Source organism: Cryptotermes secundus, unplaced genomic scaffold, assembly GCF_002891405.2.
Source record: "Cryptotermes secundus unplaced genomic scaffold, Csec_1.0 scaffold162, whole genome shotgun sequence".
Classification (NCBI taxonomy): Eukaryota; Metazoa; Arthropoda; class Insecta; order Blattodea; family Kalotermitidae; genus Cryptotermes; species Cryptotermes secundus.
This window is the reverse complement of record NW_019739943.1, coordinates 1,617,885-1,644,533: the sequence shown is the minus strand read 5'-3', so window position 1 is coordinate 1,644,533 and position 26,649 is coordinate 1,617,885. Positions and strand designations below refer to the sequence as shown.

Below are 26,649 nucleotides of genomic sequence, written 5' to 3'. Positions count from 1 at the left end.
CTTGTACTCTGCTGAAATACTTGTACTGCCCAACGCCTATGCCAGTTAACCCTCTCGGTTCCTCCCTTGAGATCCCCTTCCACTTTGGGGAGGCATTGGAACACCACGAGACAAACAGTCGATTGTGAGCTCCGGTTGTCTTCGAAGCGGCTCAACAATTGGTAGCAGAGCGTGGTTGTCTTCGAAGAGGAGGAAGGGCGGCTCAAAGGGGTAAAATATACAAATTCCTGTACAAATTTATGATGATAAATGATTAAGGCCATGCCATAGCTCAAGTGGTTAGTCGCTGGCTTCCCACCTAGGCGGCCTGGGTTCGATCCCAGGGCTGGTAAAATGGGATTTGTGGTGGACAAAGTGGAGCTGTGGCAGGTTTTCTCGGAGTACATCGGTTTTTCCTGCCAATCTTCATTCCATCAAATTCTCCATCATCATAATCACCCAGGGCAGGCTACAATAGGCCAATTAGTGGCCGCTGTGCCGAGTGGACCCAGTTGGACTCCACTCCCCACTAAACGAATTAAAAGAAAAATTAAAAAATTAATAAATGTTTAGGACTGTGCATATACCACAATAAGAATGCTATAAATCCTATATTATTTCTGTGGACATTAAAGCATTATCACAAATGCAGTAAACAAACAATACTTCTGTATATTCTGCAACAGCTAATGGACGCTATAGCTATATTATGCCTGTTAAGTTCCTTAATGAAAAAATATTAGAAAATCTCAATTTTTAATAAATTATCCTGTATTATGACTGTCTAAATTGAAACACATACATTTCATTGGCTCTGCATTCTCAATATCATGCGTAGATTCCAATGAACACTGTGCGCGCAAATCCCTGCAAAAAGAAAACAACATAATGCTTATAGTCTGCATCGGATAGCACATCTGTACCTATGAAATGCCACATTTGACCAATTACAAGATAAAGTTCTCAAATTTTATTTCATTAAAAAACATGGGCCATTTTATACCTGTGAATGAAAAACAAGAATTTGTATGATGAGCTGGTTGCCTACTTTACTCTCACTACAATTTGAATGTTTGATAAAGTAGAAAGAAACCTTTAGTATGTATGTGGCATGATATACATACCAAGTTTCATGAAGACTGGTACATGCATTGAAGCAATATAAAGGTTTTACCTTAGTAATTTTAAAGGATGTAATGTTGGTATTACTGATGTAATGGATTTATGCAGTGTGCTGTTCTGACAGGCCCAGGTGGAATGATACACATACCAAGTTTCACTGAGATTGGTACAGGCATTAAAGCAATGTTAAGGTTTTGTCTCAGCAAAGTGACAAAGGCTGTAATGTTGGTATTACTGATTTGATGGATTTACGTAAGCCAAAGAGATGTGCCCAGGTCCCATGATATGCATACTAAGTTTTATGAAGATTGGTTCAGGTATCCAAAAGTTGTTAGGGGGGAATACACACACAGGAAGCTGGGTGATTTCATAAACCTACTTTTTTTTTCAAAATAAAGAAAAATGCAAATGTTTACCTCCAGGTTTCTGCATGCCTTATATTCAATTTTATTATAAAAACTTAGTATGACACATTTCCCACGAGTTATGAATGAAAGTAAACAGTTTTGTATACATCATACTGCCATGTTTGATCCAAAAATTTAACAACCAAAATTTTTGGTGTGGATTTTTTTGAGGTTATAAACAGATGGTAGAATTATTACAGGAAATTAAATGTGAAGTCTGGAAGCACTTATGGTTTATTTTAAGGTACAACTTTGACATTTACAGGGGACAAAGTTGCTCGCATCCGTGACATGCCTGAAGTCATATGTGTCCCCTGGGTAGTGCAAAATGAGCAACAAACCTGATAAAGCTTCCCAAAAGGAAAGTGCAAACTTCTTCAAGATGCAACAAAGCAAAAACTTGAGAGCTCCCTATGGCAAGCAAGAAGCAAAATGGGTTAAATGATCCCAAATGCAGCCATTGGAAACCAACTAACCAACCAACTTTGACATTTACATAGTGAGAGATTAATAAAAAATATGTGCTAAGCAAAGGGTTTCACTAACAGAAGAATAGGGAACATCCAGTGTTCCTCTGCACACCAATGACATCTACCCACAGTATTTGACAACTGCTTCAGCCTATTCAGAACAGCACAGTACCACTATGTGAAAACATTTTTGTGTGTATATGTTTTCAAAAAGATATGACATAAAAATATGGGAAAAACTGTCAAAGGCTTCTTATACTCCTATCATTTCAAGTCTACAGCTCAAGTGCAAACAAATGTAACAGTAAACAATGTAAGAATTCAAACACTGAAATGCAGGAGTTACAGTCCGAGATCAAAGGGTGAATGTATGTACTGGAGATAACAATGAAGATAATGCCTGAAATCCACTGGAGATCTCTGTAATGAAACTCTGTTATGGGAAAATTATGTTAATTTATTTCTAATTTCTCATACTATTCAAAATTACTTGGCAACTATTAATCTGCTGCATTCAGAAAGTCATACAAAGTTTAGTAATATTTTCTGTCATATTTTTTCCAGAGAATTTCAATACACAATAACAGAGTATGTAGGGACAGGTACATTCACAAACAAGCAACACACCAAATGAAAAGACAGATGAGCACATGGTATCAGTGGCTTCTCTCATGAAATAAGATTGTTAATACTCACGCAGGAAGTAGGGCAATTTTTTGTTCCAAAACCTGTTCTACTTTTAGAGCCCTTTTGGTGTGAACGTCATGTGGGCCAAAGTAGGTGTAGCAATTTAACAGCAAACACCTAACATCCTTTATAAACTCAGATATATTGCTATACTCCCCACTGGCAAACTTCTGCTGTACTGAAATATAAAGATAGCGCATTATTCACTCAAGGTTCTCAAATATTGTACAGGGAAAATTACTTTCAACATTCAGTTCATTGTATTAAACTGTCCCTCCATGTTCTCAGTAACATGTGGACACCCTGATGCCAAATGTCTAAGTTACTTTAGGTGCATTATATACACTGTCTTTTTAAGCAGTAAGCATGACAGATCAGATTTAATTTTATTGTGTTTCAATGACTTAAATGTAGAATAGATTACAATGTCACTTCAAGACACAATGGAAAATGCACTAATTTTTATTTGTTTTATATTTTCACTGACTGACCGACTGAGTGACTGCTGCTTGTCGGTGAAGTTAGTGCCAAACTTTAGTGGATAGAAGGTGCCATGTGGTCAGCACAACGAATCCCCACAGCCGTTAATTTCGGTTTTCTAGACCAGGTTCACTTGTGGACTAAAACCAAGGAGTTTCTTTTTGTTGTTTATATTTGCACATATATCACATCTGTTCTATGTTGTCTTGGTAATTTCATGCTTCGGAAAGTCAAATAGCTTCAGTGATATCAATAATAATATTAAAAATTGGTATACTATAGCACAAATTTCAGTTCTGTAAGGGAAATCCCATGGAACTAGCAAAAATCCTTAAATACTGTTATGCCATGGTGACAGGGGGCGTGGAAGTGTCCCGCTCTGTCACCAGGTTTAGTATGCTGCCACCATCTTGTTGTCAAGAAAACTCCAGTAAACTCTGGCTTTAACTCGCAATTCGCCGAAGCTTCGGGAGGTGCTGGAGTCGTCAGGGAAGAGGGTAACACTTGAGGGGAGGCTAAGTTCAATTAACATCACAGCGCATTTCTATCCTACTCTATTCACCTATGTCGCTATATACATAATATATATACACACTTTGCCGACGTTTGTCGGTTCGCATTACATTTGGTTATAACCCTATAGTACACACATTAGTTCCATCCCCTCACCCTGATATTGGTTACTCAATACCTCTATCTCTCTTTCTCAGTAAACCTAGTCCATCTAGTCTTCACTTTCTCTCCCTGGGGTTTGCACTTTAATATTATCAACATTAATGTTCATGGCTTATATGAGGTAAGTCTACTTACATGAGCTGAGGAAACAGGCGCTCGCCATCACCCTCTCGGCGAGAGCCTTTGGCTGAACTCTGTATTAATTAATGATATTAAAAAGTTTTTTGATTGATTCCTCTATAGTTTATGTACCCTCTTTTTACTGACTCGCGGGGTTCCGGGGTGTATTGGCCCGCCCATTCTGACGTGATTTTGGGTCGGTGTGGCCCACTCATTGGCTGTTTATCGAAAGGGGGTTGACTCTTTCAGGTCTACCACCCTCTCCGACTCAGCGTTTTCCTCATGCCATAGTTCTTTTATGACCCACTTCATATAGCTTCTTCCTCAATGTCAGCGTTATTACGCTGCCGTGCTAACATTCTGATTACTAAGCTATAGCCTGTTACACTTCTTTGCAAACCCAAGCTTCCTGGTACGTTTCATTATTTCTATTTCTTAATCTTAAAGTCTAGATACACTTATTCCAAATTTACCCCAAAAAACATATCTACTTGTACATAACCCTTGCGCCATTACAAATACACTAATGGGGACAAAATGCATGCTTTTCCTTAGGCTTTTACATCTGGAATTCAATGTATGGCTTTTGTTTCTTGCAATATGCTGCAGTGAATACTGAAGGTTTTCCAACACATCAGCAAACACTGCAGTTCAGGGCAAACCTCAGACAACAGAAGAAACCCCAAAAAAGATGAAAGCATACAAAACGCATTCTTGTAAAACTGTAGTGTAACAAAGGCAATACTCACTTTTCCTGAACCACATTGGTTTGGAAATAACATCATAATAATCATGCATTCCTTTCTCTCTGTGGTCTGGTTCTTCAAGGAAGAATTTGCTAATTCCAATTATACCCTGCAATATCCTGTAAGTAGTACAACACACAAATTAAAGTATAACAGAACTTATATTCTAATCAACACCCAAAGAGTGAATATGAAAGACCTGGTAGTTAGTGTAAATATAAAATTGGTCACTTTATGATAAATCTTATTTCTACCCAAGCAGCCGCACTATCATTCTCATATGGTTCATGTCATCCACAATGTTATGGAAGTGACCATTTTAAATGTGCCATTCCGGTAGCTATGATTTGCAAGTTCTATTAGAATCTTTGTGTGTATATATTACAAATTTCATGCTGCCACTTTATCCCTGATCATTCTGTGCCACCTTCAAATTCCTGTTACACATAGTTAAGGTCACCATAGTGTTATGAGTAAACCCCACAACACCAACAAATATTTCTGCAGCAGTCAATTTTCACTTAACCTGGTACACTGAGATCTCAGTTAGTAACAACTTGATGGTTGTGCCATAGCTAAAGTGGGATTTGTGGTGGACAGAGTGGAGCTGTGGTGGGTTTTCTCCGAGTGCTTCAGTTTCCCCTGGTAATTTTCATTCCACCAAATTCTCCATCATCATAATCACCCAGGGCAGGTACAACAGGACAATCAGTAGCCACCGTGCCAAGTGGACCCAGTTGGACTCCACCCCCCACTAAGTGAATTTAGTAGCAACTTAAGATTGCATGTGACATTTTTCTTAAATTGTTTCCACATGAGTCACACATGACAGTGGGTTTCCTTGCCCGTTGAAAATATTACTTCAAAATGGTGACTACTGACTCTTTCTGAAGTTTGAGACTATGTGGTACTCTTACAACACTTTTAGTTATGATCATTATTCAAAAGGTAGTACAGTAGTGTTGATGTTTCTCTAGACGTTATTTTGAAGTGTGAAGAAATGGAAAAGAACACATACTAACAGAAAATTAAATACATAGAAACTGTTAAACATATGCTTCAGACTCATACTGTAATAGAACATGACATTAAAAGAATAAAATAATCTGATTTCAGTGCTATATAAGTTTAACCAGGATTCCCTTTTGTGGTCTTTCATTCATGCTACTCAGGTATGCACTATACTTTAAAAAAGAAGTACCCTGTAACAGGCCATGGAGGCCCATAGGGTTGTGAGATGTTGAGGCTCCCACATTTCTCTAGACAACTGGCTCATAGACGGCAGTGAGGTTGTCAGCCTTACGCACCGGCCACCCTTTACCCCAAGAATATTCCTGGTACTCATTTCTGTTAGAGGCTGAGTCGACCCCAGGGCCATAATGCGGCTGGAAGGATTAGGTAAATTGAAAAAATCCGATGACCTCATATGATCAATTATAGTTTAATTAAATATATATTTACATATCTGCAGGCGTATGAATTCAGATGAGAGGAGGCTTCACAAAATTATCAAAGAATAAGAGGTTTTGGTAATATTTGCTTGTGTTTAAGGTACATACAGTTCCCATTCCACTTAACCATCTCAAAAAACATTAAGACAGAGGTTCTCAAACTTTGTAAAACCACTACCCCTACAATAATATATAAATTTACCCTCGCCCCATCACTGCTAAACAGCAAAAAGTGCAGTTATACACAATTCTGCAGTTTCACAACCTCTCTACATCTAGAGTATAGTATTTATAAAATGTTCCTATATAATTATGAATAAATTCACGAAATGCTGCAGCCTCATATTTCAAAAGTACATATATTAAAACCTGTTTACTGACTTGCCAAAACTGTACACAGACATGACTATATTTTAAATGAGTTTTGAGACATTACATCCCTCCTTTGACTTGGTCACGACCCACAATTTGAGAATCATGCTGTAATACTTATGGTAAAGGTAAAAAGATAGTTTTTCTTGTCTTTAATTAAGTAAGGACTATGCTATGAAGGCATCTACAGAAAGTGTAGATACATCTCCACACCACTCTTAACTTCAGCACTGGATGGAGGTGAGTGGCCAGCTTCATGCCCCGGCCACTTCACACCCGATGAAATCACCCCCGGTACCCAATGGATAGGAGGCAGGGTGGGTCCCAGGGCTGGTATGGAAGCTATGGAGAATAGAAAAATCTTACCTCAACAGAGAATCGAACACCATCTCTCCAGCCCATAACATGTCACTATATGGACTGAGCTATTCCAGTTCATACTTATGGGAAAAGTGTACTGAATATAAAATTTTAATTTTTCTGTGCAATTTTTGCTCAGAACATTTTAACTCTAAATAAATACATTTAGCGAGATATGCAAAAACTCATGTAGGTCTTCATATAAGGCATCCGTTATTTTCATCAAATTTTAACACAAATTGGAATGTGCTGATTAACTTTATTAATCCAATATCAAATCTGATGAAAAACTTTATGAGCGGTTCTTAAATTATTTCATGCATACAGATGGATGATAAAGGTAAACAGGTTAGGGAGCCCATTAGGATTGTGAGACACTGGGGTTCCCACATTGTCTATACCATTGGCTCACAGATAGAGGTGAGACTGTCAGCCTTACATGCCCAGATCGATGGACATAGCAAATTTAATAAGCTCTGCACAGAGCTGCAAATGTGCCTAATAAGTTGCATTCTCTAGACAGCAAGTGATAAATCAGCACCTTTCCAGCTATTGGAGAACGAATGTGATGCCTTGTTCTATCTCTGACAGATGGCAGAAAAACTGTGAGCAAAATCACGAACTGTATATGCAGTATCATTTCAGGACCACTTAGAAACTGTGCAAGATCTATGTTACTGCAAGTCATTAACTTAAGTGATTGAAACAAGACAGGAAATGTGGTGAAGCAGTTTCTGATGAATTGTCTCTAAGTAGCAAAACAAACATTTCCAGTTTTAGGCTGTTTTATGGGAAAATTATTCTGCCCTCAAAGCCTCCCTACAAGCTACCCACAGCTGTGAAACACCCCACACCAGTGGGTCACTGTAATCTGAACATTCACCTGACAATGTGCAACTTTGGATCAGCACATTGCACCTCACTTGTTAGCACAGTTGCACTTACAACATTTCAAAGAACTATGGGTCTAACCTGTATCCTTGAGAAAGTTCTGGAGTAGTACACTCCAGATCAGGAGCATCTTCTCTCTTAGACTGCCCCTTGCGGTTTCTGCCGCAACTCACTGGAGTGTATGGAGGATCGTCACACATGATTACTTTCCGACTTACATGTGTCTAACAAACTGCAGGAAAAGAAGAAATGCAGAATTACAAACAATGATAACAAGGATTTTCACAATTACTGGGTCTTTGGACTTCGTCCATCATCTGGTATTCTAAAGAATTAAACAACATGTTTTGGAAACTAGATATGTTTTCATTCTCAGGTGAGGGGGGAGACACCTACTCTGTTGGGTCCCTTAGAGAGAGTAAGAGTACATGTCTCTCTCCTCTCACCTCAGGATGGAAACAGATTCAGTTTCTGAAATGTTGTGTTCTCCAGTTTTTTAGGATACTGGACAATGACCAAAGTCCAAAAATCCAGTAATTTCAAGTTTTACACACCATCATCAGAACCCTTTAGAGCCAACAAAGATGTTATTGGTACTAATTCATCTGCTTCTCACACAGCCTCTTAAAAAAATCACAACTGGTTCGAAGAGTCCATCTCTTAAAAGCTAGTCTGAAATAAAACCTAGTCCATATAATATCTACAATAAGCAAAAGAATCATATATGCAGGCACTTCACCCATTAATCATACAACAGTGACCAGTAAAACATTACTGGTTACGAACAGAAATAAAGTACATGTATCAATGTCTATAACAGACATACAAAAAGCATTACATTACACATCATGGACGATGTAAAAGAGGCTGTGTTTGATATGAGGTTTTGTGGCCTAAATGCAGGCACTTCACCCATTAATCATACAACAGTGACCAGTAAAACATTACTGGTTACGAACAGAAATAAAGTACATGTATCAATGTCTATAACAGACATACAAAAAGCATTACATTACACATCATGGACGATGTAAAAGAGGCTGTGTTTGATATGAGGTTTTGTGGCCTAAGTTGTAGTTGTCCTTTTTGAGTCATGAAGAATATATGCTGGGGTATCCCATTAAGAGGTAAACAGAACAATCACATAAAGAAAATCCCTTTACATAGTCTGGTAGCAGCAGAATATTTCTTAGGCTGCTGCACTATGACAAGACAATCTCTAAAATTAATTTACTGTCAAGCTCCAAAGACACACTGGAAAAAGGGGGAAATTGATAAATTAAATAAAATCTTAGCATCTCTCCTTACTAAAATGCAGCAGAGAATCAGAAGAAGTAACTTAATACTGCATGGCATTTATATAATATTTAAAACTTTTATAAAAATTTCAAATGTTGTGAAATTTATTTTTATGTTAAAGGAAACTGGTTCAAGTCCCAATGACGTGGATTTTTTCAATTTACCTAATCCTTCAACCTCACTATGGTCCTGGGGCCAACTCAGCCTCTAACTGAAATGAGTACCAGGAATCTTCCTGGGGGGTAAAGGGAGGCTGTCGCATAAGGATGACAACCTTACCGCCATCTGTGAGCTGACTGTCTAGAGAAAATGTGGGAGCCTCAACGTCTCACAACCCTATGGGCCTTTCTGGCCTTGTACAGGGATAGCTTTAAGTTTTACCTTACCTTTACATTAAAGAAAGACATCTTAACATCAGAGACTTGAAGAGCTTAATTTTACTGCCATTCTTGTGTGATAAAATCACAGTAATAAAGAATAAGAACATATATATATTATATTTTGTATTTTATCTTATCTTTTTCCTATACAAATAGAATGTACACTTTCTGTATATTTAAAACAACCAAATTGCGGTAGCCTGAGTTTCATCCCAGGTCAGGTCGTGTGGGATTTGAAGTGGACAAAATGGCACTGGGTGAGTTTTCTCTAAGTACTTCTGTTTCCTCCTTCCAACTTTCATTACAACTGGTCCACATTCATTAATCATCCTACAGCCGACTTTATACTATGTATACTGACAGTACTAAAAATAACCAAATAAGGCATTTCTGTCTTACGTCAGAATACATAATACACATAAAAGTAAAAAGTAAAGCTATCCCTGTAACAGGCCGTGAAGGCCCATAGGGTTGTGAGACGTCAAGGGTCCCACATTAACTAGACAATCGGCTCAAAGATGGCGGTAAGGTGGTCAGTCTTACGCGCCGGCCGCGCTTTAATCTCCAGGAAAATTATTTAATTAATTCCTCGTTTTCATTTCTGTTAGGGGCTGAATACAAATACTAAATATATCACACTTCTGGTAACTACTGAAAATGTGTGAGAGCAGTTTACAAATCCTTGTTTCCACAAATTCTATCTGCATGTAACCTGACACTCTATAAGTATTATGTTTTTGGACATTATCCATCATCTTGTATATTTTCTAAAAACCGTCCTGTTTCTTTTTGAAAACACAACGTTTCAGAGACTAGATTCTGTCCCCATCCTCAGGTAAAACCTACTCAGTTGGGTCCAATAGATAGAGCTAGCCCCTATCTCTGGAGATATGGGCTGGCAACTTCTGAAATTCCAGCACAAATTTGTGAGATTTATGACTCTAATAGTATTATCAAGATTATGGTCTTCTGCAATGTGATACCACACAGTTTGGTAAATGAACACCTTGTTTCCATCTTCACAAATATCTCTGCAAATGAAGTTTTGCATTACTGTGTAAAATTTAACTAGTAGAGGCATACACGTATTATTTATTTTAATGTCTAACTGCTGAGAAATTCGGACAGTAATGCCCAGAGATGAAACGTGTTCATTCGATGTTTGTCATATTTCCTCTACTCATCTACCCAGTGCCAATCCAGTGGGTGACAGCGGCTTTCTCTCAAGGGATAAGGCGAATGGGGTGAGAAACCTGCATTTCACGACTATCTAGTGCTGAAGCTTGGGGAGACGACGTATGCACATGGGGTTTTAGTGGGAAAGCCAGAAGGGAACAGACCACTAGGAAGGCCTAGACATTGGTTGATATACTAAGTTATTTTACAAATAGTTGTAATGGTCAAAATCCAGTGTATTAGCAAATGATCAGAAATTATTCGTGCATGAACTACTAACATAATTCAAATAAAGTACTAGTTATAGTCTTTAAATGCAACCATCGATCTGCTGCAGACACATACTCCTCCAGAATACATGGCATGGAGACTACTAAATGGAAAACGTGTACAAGTTGCGACAAACAACCTGAGGGGCAGTGCGGTAATAAACAAAAAAGAAGTGAGCGACAAAAGTCGCTTTACTATAATGTGAAACAAGCTAAAAAATGACATTTTGGGCAGAATTCAGAGCCCCAACTTTAATTTAACTAGTTCTATACGTATCACATATGTTATCCAGCTGATTAATGGACTAATTAAACTAACCTTCTGCCAATACAACTCAAAGGTTCAACGTAGCAAACAAGGCCAGTCATTAGACACAATAACAAGACTCTGAACTACTTCACAAATTACTTGTAGTTCCCCTAAAATGTGCCTTAATAGCACTGTCCCATCTCTTTCTCGATCCTCCTTTAAATAACTGATCCATCTCTTTCTGAATCTTCATGTAATGCTTTACAAAATGTTTCTCCATCAACACTTTGTATGCATTCTGTACCTCTCTAATCTGACACCCAAATGTGCAGCTCACTGTAACTAATGAATTCAATAGTTTACCAATATTAGGTGGTATACATCAATTACGTTATCTAACATTACCCATTTACTTCATTCCGTTAAAATCTAAATATGTTCCTCAAAAAATCTGTTTTAAAGCACTAGCACTCCATGTTCTTAAATCGAAATACGTGTAGTAGGTTTTAGAAATACACAAAACTAGTAAAGTGTTACAACAGAGTATAGTGTCTTGGAAGTGATAACGTGGAAGTTATAAATTGGCATGGCCCACAGAATATACTGCTGGAGATCCTGGGCTGATACAAAACCACCGTAAAAAAATAAATTAAAAAAAAAAAAAGTAAACCTATCCCTGTAACAGGCCATGAAAGCCCTAATGGTTGAGAGACATTGAAGCTCCTACATTTTAGCTAGACACTTGATCTCATGGATGGTTGTCAGCCTTACGCACCAGCCACCCTTTACCCCCAGGAATATTTCTGGTACTCATTTCTGTTAGAGGCTGAGTCGACCCCAGGGCCACAGTGCGGCTGGAAGGATCCATTCATCCATTCATTCATTCATTCATTCAATTCCTGTAGCTCCTTCTGGAGCATAGTGCATCTGTGAAACTCCTCCATCTGGTCCTGTTGGCTGCCTGTCTTTCTATTTTGTTCCATGTTTTGCCTGCTTCTCTGGCTTCTTCATCCACCATCTTTCTGGGAGGACCATATCTACGAGCACCCGGGGGTTCTGGTCCAGTGCAGTCTTCTCAACTGCTCCAGCAAGTTTCCTCAAAGTATGACTGATCCAATTACATTTTCTTTTCTTCATCTGAACGTCAATTGGCTGTTGATCTGTGACTGTCCAGAGGTCTTCATTTGAGATAGTTTCCAGACATCTTATGTCTATGATTCGGCATAAACATCTATTAATAAAACTCTGCAGCATGTTAGTAATCTGCTCTGTGACCCTCCACGTCTCACAAGTACGAGGTTGGAACTTTAATAGTGGCAACACTGCTGTAGAGACGCCATGCAACGGAACCAAATAATGACGCTTATACCACATGCTGGTTACACACCTACCTTAACTCAGAGCAAATGGACTCTCCCTTCCCACTTCACGCGCATGCGCAGTGACGAGAAGTACAGAGAATCGTGTTAGCTGGCGGTCTAATGTAGTGTTGTCACGATGTTTTCGAAACAGGAACAACGGAGTTGGATAACGATTGAATGTGCCAGAGGCCGTACAGCACGAGTGTCATCAAGGTCTTCAAGAGGCTTGTGGGGACTCTGCATTGCCTTACAGAACAGTTTGAAGGTGGGTAAAAGCCTTCAACGAGGGACGTCAAAATGTGGCAGACACGCGTCGGCCAGGTCGTTCTAGTGTAAGTGAAGAAGTGTATGGTCATTCTGCGTTACTGGAGAGTGATCGACACCATACGATTAGTGAGCTTGCGCGAGAAACAGGATTAGCGCATTCGACTGTCCTTCACATTCTGAAGGAACGCCTGGGCTTGAGAAAAACTGCATCACGAAGGGTTCCGCATGATTTGACGGAAATGCAGAAATGGCTACGATACGACGCTGCTCGTAACCACTTGGAGCGCTATGAGCGCGAAGGAGAGGCTTCCTTACGCCATTATGACACATGGGCCAAATCGTACAAGCCACAAATGAAACGCAAATCGAACGAATGGCGTCATTACGGGTCACCACGAAAATCAAAAGTTCGTCAGAATCCCAGCAATGTGAAAGTTATGGTGATTATGGTGTACGACTGTAATGGTGTTATCCTAACGCATACCGTTCCCCGACAGCAGACCGTCAATGTGCAGTATTACTGTTCACTTTTGGAACACAACCTGCGACCAGCTTTGAGAAAGAAGAGGAGACACTTTCTGCAGAACCCACCCATCATTTTGCAGGACAATGCTCGGCCGCATGCAGCGCAAGCTGTGGCTGATTTGTTCGATCGATGGGGCTGGGAAGTGCTCTACCATCCACCATACTCCCCGGACTTAAGCCCGTGTGACTTCGACTTGATTTCTAAGATGAAGGAACCACTTCGTGGCTTCAGAAATGTTCCAGAGATTCTTCAGGCAGTAGACCGCTCCATTCTAATCATCAACACAACAGGCGCTGCTAAAGGTATCCTCCGTCTTCCACATCTCTGGCAACGGGTTGTACACAATGCTGGCGACTACACTGAAGGACAGTAAAACTTCGAAACATGCATCTCTTTTGTATCAGTTGTAAATAAATAGTTGCCACTATTAAAGTTCCAACCCTCGTTTAAAGAAGTACTGACTTCACGTTCGTATTGAAGATGACTTTAGTTTTCTTGGAAATATATTTATTTCTTCAGATTGGATATAATTGGATAAAGGCTCCACTTGCCATTTTTTATTCAATTTTTAACATCTTCATCTGCGCCCCCTTTCTTAATTACAGTACTTCCCAAATAACAGAAGGTCCCTACTTGCTCAATTTTTTATTACTAACTGTTGGTTTCTTTGTATTTTATTATTTACCCTAATTTATTTAGTATTATTTATATTAATATCTAGCCTGGCTCTCTTTGCTTCTTCTTGCAGATTTGTTAGTTTTTCTTCCATATCCTGGAAACTCTGGGCCATCAAATGTATGTATGTATGCATGTACTCGTATGTAAGGGATTGGATACAAAAACCGGCCACCGCACTGCGACCTTCAATGATCTATTGTGCTTCCTCTTGGATTAGCCCTTAATTAATCCTACACTTTTAATAAAGTGTAGGATCTTGCTTATGGGGCCGTCATAAAAGTCACTTGGTTTCATAAAATCTGACCGAAGTGACGAAATCTTAAATAAGTTATGGCCTCACAATCACACAGGAAGTATCCGGCTGATTCCTTTTCCTGTAGGCACCTTTCACAAGTTAGGTTATCTGTCAGTCCCAACTTGAAAAGGTGTCCTTTCAGGTGGCAGTGTCCGGTAAGTAATCCTACCACCCATCTTAGTTGATCTCTGTTTAATCTCAACAGATCCTTCGTTCCTCTGGCAGAGGGTCCTGATATAAAACCCTCTGCCTGTTTGAGTCTGGGCCATCAAATAGATATCGTCTGCAAAGTCTAGATCTTCGAGTCTGTCCATCATGTCCCATTGGATCCCCCNATAAAAGTCACTTGGTTTCATAAAATCTGACCGAAGTGACGAAATCTTAAATAAGCTACGGTCTCACAATCACACAGGAAGTATCCGGCTGATTCCTTTTCCTGTAGGCACCTTTCACAAGTTAGGTTATCTGTCAGTCCCAACTTGAAAAGGTGTCCTTTCAGGTGGCAGTGTCCGGTAAGTAATCCTACCACCCATCTTAGTTGATCTCTGTTTAATCTCAACAGATCCTTCGTTCCTCTGGCAGAGGGTCCTGATATAAAACCCTCTGCCTGTTTGAGTCTGGGCCATCAAACAGATATCGTCTGCAAAGTCTAGCTCTTCGAGTCTGTCCATCATGCCCCATTGTATCCCCTTCTGCCTCATACTAGTTGTTTTTCTCATCACTGTTGCCTAACCCTTCCAGCCGCACTATGGCCCTGGGGTGGCCTCAGCCTCTAACAGAAATTAGTACCAGGAATATTTCGGGTGTAAAAGGCGGCCGGCGCGTAAGGCTGACAACCTTACCGCCATCTGTGAGCAGATTGTCTAGATCTATGGGCCTCAACGACCTGTTACAGGGATACCTTTACTTTTTTTCACGCGTCTTTTATCAGTTTCGAGATCTTGGCCGGGATACCATATTTTTTTAAGACCTCCCAAATCTTGTCGGTTTAACGAGTCAAAGGCGTTTTCAAAATTAATAAATGTCAAGTATAAAGTGTTCTGCCACTCAGAACTTTGCTCTAAAATGATTCTTAAAGTATTTATCAAGTCGACACAGCTGCGTTGTTCCCGAAAGCCTGCTTGTTCCTTTCAGTGTCTCGGTTCCATTACATTTTTTTTTTGGCTGGATTAGGTAAATTGGAAAAAAAAAATCCACCTCATTGGGACTCGAACCCGCGACCTCCCGGATTGTAGCATAATGCCTCAACCAAATATGCTACCGCGTGCCCCCCGGCACCAGGAAGGTGTCAGAATGTCAACCCCTCAGGCTCTTTAAGCGCAAGAGCAAGTACAATAAAAATACAGACGGAGCGCCTAACAACGTAAGTTGCTGTGCATGCAAATGTAGCTTTCCAGATCAAGTCGAATATCTCTACTCTTTGAGAGTTAATTAAACTGAAATTAACGTATCTCAACTTCATCAAACAGAACTCACATCAAGCGCAATTCAAAAATCGATATTTATAGAGTACGGCATTCACAAAATGTCATCTGTTAACTAATGCTAATTAAGTTCGTGTGACAACCGAACATATAACGAACGTGCATGCGAGGTAGCCGTTAAAGATCAGCAAATAGCAGGTTACCTGTCTTAACGTCACGTGCCAATGCAGAATGGAGTTAGGGGCCAAGAAGACAGAAACATCAGTTAACTAGTTACCTGCCACCTGTATTAGCATGGTGTCATGGATCCGAACAAACTGCTTCTTTTCCACGGTAAGTACTTCACAATACTGGATCCACGACATTTTAAAAGGAGCCGGGATAGCGTAGTCGGTATAGCGACTGGCTAAGGTCTGGACGACCGAAGAGTTGGAGTTCGAGTCCCGGTAGTCAAGTACAGGGTGATTCATATAGAACCGGTCCGACGAAATGAGTTGCAATATAAAATATACCATACAGATATTAAAGTAAAGAAAGTTGTCTTCTGGGTTTAGGCACCGTGTATTCNGTTGAAAGTGTCCGCGTTTGCATATTCGCCGTGACTCGCTGTAGTGTTTCTTCAGTGATGTTCCTGATTTCAGCCGAAATGTTGTCCTTTAAATCCTGTAACGTACGCGGTTTGTTTGCATACACCCTGTCCTTCAGTAAACCCCAGAGAAAAAAATCCGGGCTGGTAAGGTAGGGGGATTTTGGGGGCCACATCTTTATAGAGATGACGCGATCGGGGAAGAAGCTCTCGATCAGTTCCATGGACATGTTGGACGTGTGGCACGTCGCTGAATCCTGCTGAAAATACCCCTGTATAAGTTCCACATCATCCAGCTGCTGCACGAAATCGTAAAAAATACGGCAGTATAAGGTGCTGTCCACGGTCGTGTCGAAGAAGATCGGTCCAATGATTCGTAAACCAGAAATGGCGCACCACACACCCACATTTTGTGGGTGTAGTGGTGTAGAGTCGACTCAGCACGGCCCACGGATTATTATGTAGTAATTGTGAGCGGTTATATGCATCACCTGCGGAATTATTGGGCAAATTCATCGGGCCGGTTCTATACGATTCGCCGTGTATTTTCTCTTCTCCACGTCGTCCAGACTGGCTCTGGCTGGGGTCCACCCAACCTACTATCCAATGGGTACCGAGGGCTCTTTCTGAGGGAGTAAAGCGGCCGGGGCGTGAAGCTGACCACTCACCTCCAGCTAGTGCTGAGGTCAAAAAAATGTGGATCTATATATCCACTCCTCCCACGGACAAGTGTGTCATTCCGCCCGTACTGAACATGCGCACTGATGAGTCGTAATTTGACCAACTCAGTATAAATAAGTCGACGAAAAATATAAATAATGCAGCTTATCATTCAAGTGTCTTTTTTCCAGATCCTTCTTTTAATTTGTGGTAGGAATATACATTCTGAGCACTTCGTTCTCGAACAGTTTCGACCCAAGTTCTTCCTTTATAACAGATCATCCGTACCCCGAACACACAACCCCGATACACTATAAATCTGTGATTTCGTATATTTTAATCTTCAAGTACACCCATTCTGCGCTGAACAGTACCAACCATTTCGCGAATTATCTGCTTTAACTTTCGCCACAAATACAGTTCAACTGTAATTACCAGAGCCCGGATTTTGATGACATGTCATCTTTTTTCCCTTGTATCCTATTCGATGCCCGTAAATATATAAATCCCGGATATGAGCTGCTGATTACAGAAATGTAAATTTTATATTTATTTTTTTATTTTCTTCATTTTAAAGTTTTTAGGTAATTTTTTTTCTGTTTTGGGATAATTTTTTGGACTTTTAAGGGTATTTTTTGTCATTTTAGCAATTTTAGGGAATTTTTCTTCATATGTTCACAGAAATGTGAATAATATGCAAGTAAAGTGTTCTTTCTCTTTCTCCTCCCTCTACAAAGGCAGCCTGCAGCTGCACCCAAAATACCTGCTACCACAGCATGCAATAATAAGTCGTAATAGTCCCGTCCTTTCCGTTCGTTTTGCGGAAAGTGATGACATTACATATCATAAAACATTTTATGTTAGCAGCAGGGTATAACAGCGGTCACTCACACTGCGGCCCTTGCCAAGTTCTGTGCAAAGGAGTTTGCTTAGTTACAAATATTTATAGTCGGAATCCCTCGCTTTTTATGACATATTGTTGCTCAGTAAAACTCCGTCTGGCTTCAGTTTCTCGCCCTTGACCGTACAGACAAAGATACAGTTGACGAAAGGTTCTCAGTGTGAAAAATTCTGTTCTGTGTTGCACTAGAGTGATTCATTTCATCGCGATGCCTAAAGCAAAGCCAGCTAAATCGTGTCACTTAAAGCAGATTGTAGCTGAATTTGGGGATGATATATTTTCAACCGACGGTGACATTTTGTACTGTAAGATGTGTGACACAAAATTAGCGGCAGAAAAATATTTCACGGTGCAACATATCGGCCGCAACAAGCATATACTAGCAGTTCAAATTTCGAACCAAAAGAAATTTGTGCAAATGTTACTGCAACAGTGTTCACCCGAAGGCGGAAATGAGTCATAGGATTTTTTTACAGATCTATGTGATGCTCTGGTGTCCGCAAATATTCCGTTTTGGGCTCTGAAAATTGAAAAACTGAAAAATTTTCTGGGAGTTGTGGTCGTTATATCCCGGATGAATCCACCCTCAGAAAAAACTACAATTCCAAGTGCTGTAACAATATCCTGGAAATGATTAGGACTAAAGTGCATGGGAGAAAGATTTTCGTTTCCATTGATGAGACCTATGATACGAAGGCTCGCTATGTGGCAAACGTTACCACTGGTACCTTGGAAATTGATGGACAAGGTGAAGTGTTTCTTCCTACGAGTGAGGTGCTAGAATCCATTAATCATTCCACAATTTGTAAACTCTTTGACAGGTCGATGTTTCTACTGTGGCCAGAGGGTATACACGACGTCTTGCTTTTTGTTACCGATGCGGCAACATATATTTTAAAAGCAGGCAAGTCAATAAAGTCGTTTTATACGAAATTGGTGCACGTTACTCGCCTAGCCTAGAGTGACGGAGGAAGTGAGATCAAGATTTCCTCAAGCGGATGCTCTCGTGTCGTGGACGAAGATTTTCGTCAAGTCTCCAGCTCGTAAAATGCAGTTGAAGTCTATGACTCCTGGTGTTCCACTGCCCCCGGAACCCGTCATCACAAGGTGGGGAACGTGGATTCATGCTACAATTTACTATTGCGATCATTTTCAGGTAGTGAAGAACACTGTAGACTCAGTGAAGACGGAGGATGCGAGGGCAATTGAAGCTGCTCAGGAACCGTTCTCGTGCAGCCAAATGGAAGGACAGCTGGCCTTGATAAAGGCAAATTTCAGTTTCTTGACGGAAGGAATCAAATATTTACAGGAGAAAGGGGCAACGCTAGAAGATTCGCTCGCTCTGGTGAAAAAAAAAATAACCAGTGATTTGGAGAAAGTGTCAGGGGACAGTGGTAAAATGGTATCAAGAAAAATGAAACATGTTCTAGATAAAAACTCATGTTATGAAACATTATGCAGGATTTCTTGAATTCTGACAGGAGAGACCTTCAGCATTTTCAATACTGAAAAGGAGCTTACTGCTAGTGATTTGGTACACTTCAAGTACAAGAATGTGCTGTCGGACAACAGACGCTCACTCACCATCGAGAATCTCCGCATGTTGACTGTTATCTATTGCAACTCTGAATGAGGTGGCACTTAAATATTGAAATATATACCGTATATGTACATTTTATAAGCGTTTCAATGCGGTAGAAAAAATCGTATTAAAACATTTACCTTCAAATATACTGCTTCATTTTCAACATAAAAACGATGACGAACTTAAAAGAGTAATGTTGAGTTCACAGTGTTCATAGACTAAAAATACATTTCAAAACAATTAGTAGATTTACATGACACGATACATTTTATGTCGTTTTTTAACTTTTAGATAATGTTTATGGATTTTCGATCATTTTATAGGTAATTTTTAAAATATTTTTAGGTCATAAAAATCCGGGCCCTGGTGGTTACTGTTCTCAGGTATGGCATTTCAAGTTTGATACATTTTAAAATGATGGAGGCGATACGTTCCTCCGAAACGTTGGTTCACATAGGATCTAGACGGCGCCACATCCAAGAAGATGGCATTCTTCATAGTCACCGCCGTGAAAACCTCAAATCTTACAGACTGACTAACATCTGCTGATGGCAAAAGTTAGGGAGAGACTGGCAGTGAGTAAATAAACAATGCACAGATTTCATATGGAGAGGTTCAATCTCAAAAAATTAAACGTGGTAGAGAGCGAAGAGCAATATCGGGTTGAAATCAGAAATTTGGTTCGCAGCTTTGGAAAACGTAGACGCTAATGTGGATACAAATAGAGCTTGGGAAACTATCAGAGAATATCAACATTTCAGCCAAAAAGAATCTAGATTGTTATAAATTTAAGAAGATTAAGCCATTGTTCGATGAAGGATACTCAAAATTCATTAGATGAAAGGAAATAAGCCAAAACTGCAGTTGTTACAGGATCCAAGTCAAATAAATGGGGATAATCTGAATTTAAATACATATATATTATTATTTACGTCTACTAAATTTCTTGTTAAGCCGTAAAGCAATTTCTGCCCTAACGTCACCAATATCAGCACCCGATTTCCTTCATCTTCATGCTTCTCTCGCTGAATATTCCTAAGAAAATTTAAAAATATCTTGCCATATTCCAGAGGGGAAAAAGCAAAGAAAATAATGCACCCACTACGAATTAGAGGCGAAGGAGCCGGGATAGCGCAGTCGGTATAGCGACTGGCTACGGGCTGGACGACCGAGGTGTCAGAGTTCGAGTCCCGGTAGGGTCAAGAATTTGTTCTTTTCCACGACATCCGGGTTGGTTCTGGGGTCCAACCAACCGCCTATCCAACGGGTAAGGGGGGCTCTTTTCCTGAGGGTAAAGCGGCCGGTGTGTGAAACTCAACTCAAAGCTGGTGCCGAGGTCAAGTAAATGTGGATCTATATATCCACTACCCCATACGCCTTCATGGCGTAGTGCTTAATTAGTTAAACACGAGGACAACTTTACCTTTTACGAATTAATGACGCATCAGACAAATCTTTATGCACCGACAGGCTTACACAGACATTAACAACCCACGCAAACGTACTTCAATTAATGTAACAAGTCTCGTTTCGTCTGCATCCTAAATTAAATTAAAATGCTACACACAATGTCCGCAAGTGCCTATTTATTTTCCTACCCTGTTAATCAAGAACTGACTTTTCGGCGTGTCAATGGTTCTTGCAGATTCCTCTCCCATCTGTGCCATGGGTTCATGTTTTTGTACAATGCTGTTGTACAAAAAAAAAAAATATTACTTCAATATATCAGACTGGGAATCTACGGACACGTACAGTTTTTCTCTGTTCGGGTACATATCTTCGTACAACATGCAACTTTCATTTCGTTTAAGTTTACGAAGAATGTGGAGCGCAAATACAAAGCGACTGCACACAGTCTACAGATTACGTGCATTCAATGTTCGATGTGGCAGAGATAACTGACGAACTACTGTAGCCAGACAGAACAAAACAAACTCCGTGGTTTTAGTCCGCAAGCGAACTATACCGACCGAGCGACCGCCGCTTGTTGGCGAAGTTAGTGCCAACTTTAGCGGATAGAGGGTGTCGCGTGATCAGCGCAACGAATCCCCACGGCCGTTAATTTCGGGTTTTCTAGACTGGAGCCTCTATGTCCTTGAAATAGCTCCTTAATTATCCTCATGAGGCTGAGTGGACCCAGTTCCAGAACCACTACTTCTCAGAAAATCTAGCAGCTCCAGGAATTGAACACGGGACCTGAGGATCTGCAGCCAGGAACTCTGACCACTAGACTACTGTACTCAGAACATGTAAAAGATCATATACATAGAAATATCTTATAAATTCTACATAAAACACCTTCCAAGAGCCAAGAAAATTACAACTCTACGGTTCAGAATGCTGAAATGTCTGAGATCTTTCACGTATGAGCTAAAATATTTGACGGGAAGTTACACACATGTATATGAACATATAAATAAATTGTAAGGGAAGGTAAAGTTGTCCCTATGCTCAACTAATTAAGTACTACGCCATCAAGGAGTATGGGAAAGTGGAGATATAGCTCCACATTTCTTGACCTCGGCACACCCCGGCCGCTTTACCCCCGGTACCCATTGGATAGGAGGTTGGGTGGACCCAGAGCCGGTCTGAGATGTGGAGAAAATTTCTGACCCCATCGGGACTCGAACGCCGATCCTTCGGCCGTACAGCAGATAGTCAGTTGCTATAACGACTGCGTTATTCCGTACAAATATTAATCCATAACTTTTGATAGCCTCTCTTTAGAAACATAAAGAGTTTAAGGGACATCTTTTCGTGACTTCTTCTTCTGAAAGTAACAACGCCATGTAACCCTAAGTAGGTTATCAGAGATCTTCAGTCGTAACACCGATGTCGTCCATTAGCAGGTCCATTAACCACGCAACAAAAATATATAAGTTCAACTATTACTATATATGACCGAAAGCCTTAGAAGCCTATGATAAGTCGATTAGTTTTAGGTTCCTATTATTTTGCTAGTGTGGAAACTCATTTCATAATTGAACTACACTACACATTAAGGTAAATACTTTCATGTTTAAGGGCCAAGCATTTTAATGCTGATGATTACAATAGAAATTCTGAAGTGTTTTTTTTAATCACGTGCTCGTTACAAAAGAACTGATGCAACCTTGCTGCTGCGTTTCTTTAGGTGGCAGATCCCCAACTGCTTTAAGAAGTGATTATGTTTGAGTAAAATTTCGGGCTGTTCAAACTTCTTGATCTTTTCCTTTATGTAACTAACTCAGTAACTCCACAGAGCTAACTTCTTCAGAAGCTAGAAGCTGCTTAGTACCTCAAGAAATAAACATCCATCTCGGTGTTCCAGGACCGCCTCTGTGGTCTAGTGGTCAGAGTTCCTGTCTACAGATCCAGAGGTCCGGGTTCGCTACCAGATTTTTTTTAGAAGTACTTGGTCTGGAAAGAGGTCCAATCAGCCTCGTGAGGATAACTGAAAAGTTATTTCAAGGAAACAGCAGCTCCGGTCTAGAAAACCGAGATTAACGGCCATGGGGATCCGTTGCGCTGACCACGTGACACCCTCTATCCGCAAAAGCTGACATTAACTTCGCCGGCATGAGGCGGTCGGTCGGTCGGTCGGTATAGTTCGCTTGCGGACTACAGTCCACGGAAATTATTTTTATTTGCCAGTGTTCCAGTGAGCTAAGACATTTCATGCCATAAGCCGCGCGGCCACTGTGATCGGCTTAATAAACAGTAAGTAACAATAATTATGTAAGGCCGAAACACAGAAGGAGAAGTGCTTAGGAAAATACATGGCATCAAGGGAGACTACAAGACGTCAAGATCAGAGAATGGTCAGATTTATAATTTTATTGCTTTGCCTCACACCGTCAGTGAAATTGAACCGAATGATGATGTATGTAGCATGAAGAAAACAGGAATTTAATTTCAAGTTTTGGTTGTAAAGCCTTGTGGAAGACACAAGAGCAGAACAGAGAATATGAAAATGGATCTTAAAAGAAAATATATAGTAAAAATGCGAAGAAAGGTTCTAGGGTTCAACGTCGGGATTTTCCTAACACGATGATGCACAGTGAAGTTAAGAGAATGAAGAGAATTTCTCCACAAGTTTAATAATTACCAACTGCTAAAAGTAGACCTGTAGAATATAGTCATAACAGTGATACCGCTGCCGTTCTAAACGCAAGACATTTCTAGAAGAGGGAGTTATCTACAATAAAAGAGAGTCTGAAGTTAATTTATTATCAAAATCACCAAACTAAGCCCGCTACAAAAGGGTCGCCACAGGAAAAATTGATTAATTCGAGGCATATAAACATAAATCTACGTCTTCCCTGTCTATTAGCAAAAACAAATATTCATATCTACTGCCGTCTTCTGCATTCTTTGTGAAGTCACGAAAATAGATAATGGGAGCGTGTTAATGATCACGCAAGCTAAAGTACACATAAACTCCAAACGCTACCTATCCAATTAGGGATCTACTCAACCGCCATGTCAGAAAACTGATCTGGCTAGGAAAAGGGTGAAAGATCACAATAACGTACTGTACTTAACCTGCAGTTCTCAACTTTCATTGAACCGCATATAAAACATCTTTGACTTTCCGAAGACCACGATCCGTTTTTGAATGAATCGATCTTATTAGTTATTCCAAAAGTAGACGTCATCTGTATTTGCAGGGAGAGATTAATGGGGTTTAAACATAATTTTTATGGCTCTTCCAGCCCATTCAGGGCCCTGGTCTCTTAGTCAGTTCCGTAATCATTTTTCACAGACGGTAGGGTTCCTCGGACGAGCGATCAGCCCGTCGCAAGGCCTCTGCCTAGCCACAAAATAAACACTTACAACATCCATTCCTTTAGTGGGATTCGAACCTAATATCCCAGCGTCCGAGCGAACGAAAAGTTCATGCCTTACACCGCACAGCTACTGTGACCGGCTAAACACAAAACAGGCAGAGAAATGAAAACAATTCAACTTAAATATTTTACTTAAGATATTATGCCCACATCCTTCTTACATTTAACTTCAGTTTTATGTGATTTACGAGTGCTCTGCCTTAAATGACATCCTGTACTGTAGCTTTTCCCCAACAAAGGTGATGTCTGGCATCTTAATCCACGTGAATCTCCCAAGCAGTCACGATTAACTTAATCTCATCAACTTAGCCCATCAACTGGCTTTCAAAGCTGTCAAGTCAATAACATATATTCAAGGTAAAGTGGTCTCTGTGTTTAACTAATTAAGCACTATGCCATGAAAGAGTATGGAGGAGTGGATGTACAGATCCACATTTTCTTTACCTATATCCTATATGGAGGTGAGTGATCAGCTTCACGCCCCTACCGCTTAACCCCCCCTCAACACCTCGGACAGGCGGCTGGGCGGGCCCCAGAGCAGGTCTGGACGATATGGAAAAGAGAAAATTCTGATCAAGTAATCTGAGTGCTCTGAAAACACTCAATTTATGATTTCTCTTCACAATTAAACGTGTTATTAAGTACCGTTGATTCATTTAACGAACTTCATTTTCGCCACAAAGAACAACTTACGTTCGTGAGATTTCTTTTGCGAAGGAGAAAATAATATATTCGCGGCACGTGGGAAGGTGGGGAAAAGCAGATATCCCCAGCCATATGCATCCCTCACCTTCCTTGTCTGCTTGCGCCTTGTTGTGGTCATACAGAATCAGCTGCGCCTATGTTTTATCCATAAATGTTAAAAATAATTTATAGTCATTGCCGCGAAACCATTCAGCTTTTCTTGCGCACCTTATCACCTTTGTAGCTGGTGTAGCTGCCACTAAATTAATACAGTTTATTGTTGCTGCTACCAGGCCGACATGCAGTCTATATTTGTCTTCTAGCAAAAAAAGACGTGCGAGCAAGAAGCATCGTTCGCACCACAACAAAGCTCTTTCGTTGCAATGCATCAGCTATGAGAAAATACAAGTGAAAATAATAGTTTTATGTGCAATAATACATGTAATAAGCAAGTAATACTGTCCTTATATTAAGGTCTATTTACTATTAAAACATGTTAAAATATATGAGGTTTTTTTTTCTGGGACTCGTGAAGAGTCGGCGACTTTTACATGTAATGTAATAGGAATATCATGTGTAAGATTTGAGGCTTTCACGGCGGTGACTATGAAGAAAGCAGTCTTTTGGGATTTGGCACCGTGTATAAGCGGTGTTAACCGACGTTTCGGAGGAATGTATCGCCTCCATCTTCAGGGTAGAAGAAAATATAAGAATTCTGCAAGCGAAGAGACCGCGAGAACCGGTAAAAGCGGTTCTCGCGGTCTCTTCGCTTGCAGAATTCTTATATTTTCTTCTACCCTGAAGATGGAGGCGATACGTTCCTCCGAAACGTCGGTTAACACCGCTTATACACGGTGCCAAATCCCAAAAGACTGCTTTCTTCTTAATAGGAATATCGTTTTCGATTTACGAATTTTCACCTTAAGAAGTTTTCATGGGAAGAATTATCTTCATAAATCAGTGTTGTAACCTTCATTAACATTAATATATGTCTAAAAAAACGCCCCTTCTCGGTAACTACTAAAAAGAAATCTATGAACTATAAGCACAATTTCTAGAATGAGTTGTCTAGCTGAAGTCAGCCGAGACATACTTTGACGATACCAGCATGAGGCGCATCTGACTTATTAACATGCATGCAAATACCCTTCAAATCTCACATGATACACTTATACACAGTCACTATGATATTTATTGCCATAAGTTTCATAACCAATCCAACTGTTGCAGAAAATGTAAATGGACAATCCAGAAGTTAGAGAAGATTATTACCTGCTATGGAATACAATATAACGCGAGGAACAGTAAGACCTAGAAGAACTAGTGGATGGTCCAAGTACAACAGACAAAAAGTCATGAGAAACAGTTTTATTGGTATGTATAGCATCCCATCAGGAAATATCTGATTGCTTTTAGTTACTATAGGATTCTGACGATGGTGTATAACATATGAACCCAGTTACTGAGGCTAGCTCTTTCTAAGGGACCCAACAGAATAGGTGTTTTCCCTCACTTGAGGACGGAAACATATCCAGTTTCTGAAACGTCGTATTTTTCTTAGTTGTCTTAAAACCAGGACGATGGATAAAGTCTGAAAACCCAATATCTCTGATTGCTTTTGTTTGGAAGACTCTTACTGTGATCTGTGACTTATCTACTTTACCCCAGTCACCCTAAAACTCCCTCCCCCATAAGACACTCACACCCACAAAATCATTC

General features: G+C 40.1%; 2 protein-coding genes across 4 annotated transcripts in view; one reads left to right on the top strand and one right to left on the bottom strand.

The window, feature by feature from the left end:
• The window catches only part of LOC111872049 (uncharacterized protein KIAA2026), an 87,720-nt gene that overhangs the window by 30,589 nt on the left and 30,482 nt on the right, over window positions 1-26,649 (bottom strand). The window contains exons 2-5 of the mRNA XM_023865547.2: window positions 7,842-7,992; window positions 4,690-4,805; window positions 2,675-2,843; window positions 782-846 (exon numbers count right to left, since the gene is read on the bottom strand). Coding sequence (XP_023721315.1) covers window positions 782-846; window positions 2,675-2,843; window positions 4,690-4,805; window positions 7,842-7,960 — 469 coding nt within the window. The 5' untranslated portion in view covers window positions 7,961-7,992. The remainder of the gene's footprint in view (window positions 1-781; window positions 847-2,674; window positions 2,844-4,689; window positions 4,806-7,841; window positions 7,993-26,649) is intronic.
• LOC111872051 (pickpocket protein 28) overlaps window positions 15,931-26,649 on the top strand; it is a 34,147-nt gene continuing 23,428 nt past the window's right edge. For all 3 annotated transcript variants that reach the window (XM_033754510.1, XM_033754511.1, XM_023865548.2), the window contains exons 1-2: window positions 15,931-16,018; window positions 26,161-26,304. In XM_033754510.1, coding sequence (XP_033610401.1) covers window positions 26,208-26,304 — 97 coding nt within the window. In that variant the 5' untranslated portion in view covers window positions 15,931-16,018; window positions 26,161-26,207. The remainder of the gene's footprint in view (window positions 16,019-26,160; window positions 26,305-26,649) is intronic.